Raw genomic sequence first — 4,583 nt, forward strand, 5'->3', positions numbered from 1 at the left:
AAACACATCTCCGGGAAACTTAATTTTTATCCGCTGAAAGCTACGGCTACTATCGTCATTTTTCTTTCTCAGTTGCACTAATTTCAACCATGGAGAGTAAATCAACCAATCAATCAATCAATCAATCAATTAATCAATCAATCAATCAATCAATCAATCAATCAATCAGTCAATCAATATCAATCAAAGAAACGAACCTTTCTCTCCAGTGAATACTGGCAAACACGAACTGCGGTTCGATTTTCCATATTCATTAAATGTTGTCACATAAACACAGTACGCTACTTTTTCTTCGAGGTCTGTAATATCAATTCCTCCTGTCTGGCAGCTGGAGTATACCAATCGTACCACCGCACCTGGGTCCCCAAAGTTTGTCACTTTTACAATGTAACCGCTCATTGGTCCATCAAAGAATTCGAGGGGTGGTTCCCACTTAATACGTATGTAGTTGTAACTTGTGTTAAATGCTTCGAGGTATTGGGGAGGTCCTGGAGGACCTGTATGGAAAGGAAAGAATTTAAAGGTAGTATTCAACACCAGCATTATAAAAAAATCACATATGACTCCTTCCTTGGGGACCAGTAAGCCGGGCGGTTTTAGGAATGTTTTTAATAGGAGGGTCAATTGAGCAAGTTACATGATTGCACTAAATTTGAAGTCGATTAAAGTACGGTAATTAGATTTTCTAAAGAAAACAAATTTAAAGATAAGCCAATTGTAGCGGGGGCAGAGGTGAGTCGATCGGTAAACAAACACAAATTTACTCTCTGACCACGCGAGGATAAGGGCCTTTACAACGATTTCCACCAAAAGCCAGTCTACTCTGTCATAATTCTTTAATAATGTGGCTTGGAATCACGTAAAAACTGAAATAACAATACAGCGAAATATCTATAACTAACCAAAATATATCTGGACGCGAAAAATGGGGGCGTAACCCAAAATAAAATTTACAATTAGCGACTCAAAAGGTTTAAGGATAATCAGCAACATAATATGGAATACAATCAAACTACATGACGTGTGTAAATAACGGATAGCGAAAACATACCTCTTTTTCCTATCTGAACTCTTTTAAAAACTCTAAAATAAACGTGTCTTTCTCTCTTCCAAATAACCTGTCTTTCTGAGTGTACGATTGTGTTGATTGTGTAAGATAATATCTGCGTTAATAACTGTTACATAACTACGACGCAGATGTTACGCAACGAAAAGTAACGTGATTATAGCAAATCACTTACACCAATCTTGCCCGCTCGGGTAGCCAATCAAAACATAAGACTCGCTTCATCTTACTAGCCTTGAGGGACCACCATATCATTAACATTGTATGACATCTAAGGAAAATCATGTGAGCTTACGCATATGGATTAAATAACGTTAAAACACTAAAAGCGAGTTCGAGTGCAAGCAAAAATCATTAGGCTGGTTGGAAAAAAGAATGCGCTGTCAATTTTAAAATCTTCGTAAAGAGTAAACAAACGATTTAAGGACCAAAAGCTGAAACATGTCTAAACGATCTTTAGTTTAAAAGCTTTGGATGCGCATATAGTATGAGTGACAACAATTGTGGGCACCGTCGCCATTTGAGAGGGAGATCTTAGAAAAATTTACAAGGAGAACTGGAGGGCCTGGCAGCTCTTACTTTTACCAACTATTCTCCATATCACAAACTGGGTCTTTGCTAGTAAGAAGCATGGACTTCAAATGCCTCTGTAAGTGTCCTGGCCTCTAGCTGCATGGGTCATGGTATCCGTAAGGAAACTTGAACACGTCTTAAGCAAAAGAAAAAATGGTAGTTTATCTCATGTCTCCTTGATTAATTTCACTTTTTCGAATATTATATCAAGTACCTGGTAATTTCCCGTAAATCTCTACCCTCATGCAAGGAGATTGTTGCCACAATAAAGGCCAGAATCGTAAAGCTTTAGCCATAATCGCGTCTTGTAGAGTAAACTTTTTAACATTTTTTATGTGAAAATTTTCGCAATGAAATCTTTCAACATGACTGGTCGTTCAGTGAATCAGAAGATCCAAATTTGGTATGGTCTAGAGCGGTTTTCACTTGACTGTCGAAAGTAATTGGTTTTGGTTTTGGTTTTGGTTTTACTACGCCCTTTGGTTGGCTAGTGTATTTACTTTGGTTTTGGTTTTACGACAGTCAAGTGAAAACCGCTCTAACTGGAAAATAAAATATTTGAGCGCTGTTAACACACATGCTCCTTTTCGAACTACACGTGAAAAATTGAACAAAACACCCTGGATTAATTCAGCCTTGAAGAAAGGTATGCGCTGTCGAGATGCTGCTAAAAGGAAAGCGATAAAAACAAAGAATCCTCAAGACTGAGGCAATTACGGAAAGCTCCGAAATCGAATCAACAATAAAGTGAAAACCACTAAGGCATCCTGTTATCACAATAGTTTTATTCAATCAGAAGGAAATGCTCGAAGGACTTGGAAAACTATTAACAAACTCATGTCTTGTCGTCAGAGCAACCAGACAGTAAAGGATGTGAAAGTAAATGACATCTTTATCTGTAACTCTAACGACATTTCCCACGCCTTTAACGAACACTTTCTAACTATTCGGCCCAGACTAGCGCGCGAAGTACCATTAACTTCGGACGAGGAGTCTATTTATTTAAAAAATATAACTGAAAATTACAACAAATTCTGTTTTCGTCTAACTACTACTAGTGATGTCTTTACCCATCTAAATAGATTGTCAAAACCTAAAGCTACAGGGCTAGATAATATCTCTGCCAGGTTGATTCGTGAGTGTACTGATATTATTTCAGGCAGGTTATGCGATCTGTTTAATAAATCTGTGATCTCTGGCATATTTCCTGACGACTGGAAATGTGCCCGAGTGACTCCGTTATTTCAACAGGGCGAGTCATTTGATTTAAACAACTACCGACCTATCTAAGTCATTTCCGTAGTCGCCAAAGTGTTCGAGAGGATTGTGTACGATCAGTTATACTACTTTTTAAATAGTCAAGAAATCATCTTTAAACAACAATCTGGTTTCCGGTGTCAAACACTCAACTGTTACTGTACTTCCAGAAGCCACTGACAGTTAATTGGGCGTTTAATATCGATCGTGGCTACGTCAATGCCGTAGTGTTTCTCGACTTAAAAAGGCATTTGACACTGTTGATCATGAGATATTACTAATTAGAATGAATCAGTGTGGAATTCAAGGTAAAACTCTTGATTGGTTTAAATCGTATTTGACGGATCGCACACAACGGTGCTCAGTTAACGGTTGTCTCTCTGACTTCACCACTCTTAAATTTGGTGTGCCACATGGAACGATCCTTGTCCCTCTTTTATTTCTAATTTATATCAACGATTTGCCCAACTGTCTGTCGCTCAGTATACCTAGAATGCGTGTTGATGACACCCAATTTTCTGGTTCTGATTTGCATTTGATTCAGTCTAGTCTATCTCACGACCTTGAAAAGCTAAGCACATGGCTTGTGTCTAACATACTTACCTTGAACGCTACAAAAACTGAATTTATGTTGATCGGCTCCCGCAAAGATTAAGTACTCTATCTGATACACTCGAAAAATTTATTGATAATGTTCCGATTGAACAAGTTTCATCTGTGAAATCACTTGGAATATATATCGATGAAAACTTAACGTGGCATTCCTACATTGATAAACTGTGAAAAAAGATCGATTCTGCATTGGAGCCATAAAGCGAGTTAAGCCATTTGTGCCTCAATCCTCCCTACTCAATATATACAACTTACTAGTTCAATCTCACTTTGATTACTGCAGCCTAGTATGGGGTAATTGTGGCAAAACATTATCTATTACAAGCTACAAAAAACTACAAAACCATCCTGCACGAGTAATAACTTCATCAAACTTTGACGTAGATGTCGATTCCATGTTTCACAAACTCAGCTGGAAAGACTTGAATTGTCAACGTCAAATTCAGAACGCCTTACTGGTTTTCAAGTCTTTAAACGGGCTGGTTCCCGCATATCTCACGTCTAAATCAAACTATTCTTTGAGGAACTCCGTAAACAAACTTGTTGTCCCCTTTCCAAGAACTAACTACATGAAAAATAGTTTTAGTTACAGCGGCGCAAAGCTTTGGAACAGCTTGCCCTGTAACATAAGAGAGTCTGGTTCATTAATCAATTTAAACGCCTTCTCTATCATAATTTTTAAACACGGCATTCATGGAAATCAGGTTCTTTTAAGTGGCATATAGTTGTAAGTTAATATATTGTTAGGATTTGGATTTTTAGGTTTTAGGATGTTAGTCATTGTATTAGAATTTATTGTAATGATTAAAGATTAAAGATTAAACGGAAAAATGTTAAGGGAGAATCTTTTAAATGAGTTAAGATAAGACTTTGGCCGGTTTAACTGACAATGACGGAGCTCAAAAATTATTGTAATGTAGCGGCCGGAATGTCTCACCTGTGCCCTCCGAGGGAGGTTTGTTGAGAAACGGCGGCTGTTGTTATTCGCAAGAGTAACACTTTATATTCTTGAGCTAACAACTAAGTGATCCTTAACGTATAGGTAGATGACCGCAGGATTACAAGGACGCAAAAC

General features: G+C 37.7%; 1 protein-coding gene across 1 annotated transcript in view; it reads right to left on the reverse strand.

Annotated features, from left to right (window-relative positions):
- LOC140953721 (receptor-type tyrosine-protein phosphatase F-like) overlaps positions 1 to 1,935 on the reverse strand; it is a 31,087-nt gene extending 29,152 nt beyond the window's left edge. The window contains exons 1-2 of the mRNA XM_073403123.1: positions 1,854 to 1,935; positions 198 to 497 (exon numbers count right to left, since the gene is read on the reverse strand). Of these exons, the coding sequence (XP_073259224.1) occupies positions 198 to 497; positions 1,854 to 1,935 (382 nt within the window). The remainder of the gene's footprint in view (positions 1 to 197; positions 498 to 1,853) is intronic.
- Between the last annotated feature and the right edge of the window lie 2,648 nt (positions 1,936 to 4,583).

Source organism: Porites lutea, chromosome 12, assembly GCF_958299795.1.
Source record: "Porites lutea chromosome 12, jaPorLute2.1, whole genome shotgun sequence".
Classification (NCBI taxonomy): Eukaryota; Metazoa; Cnidaria; class Anthozoa; order Scleractinia; family Poritidae; genus Porites; species Porites lutea.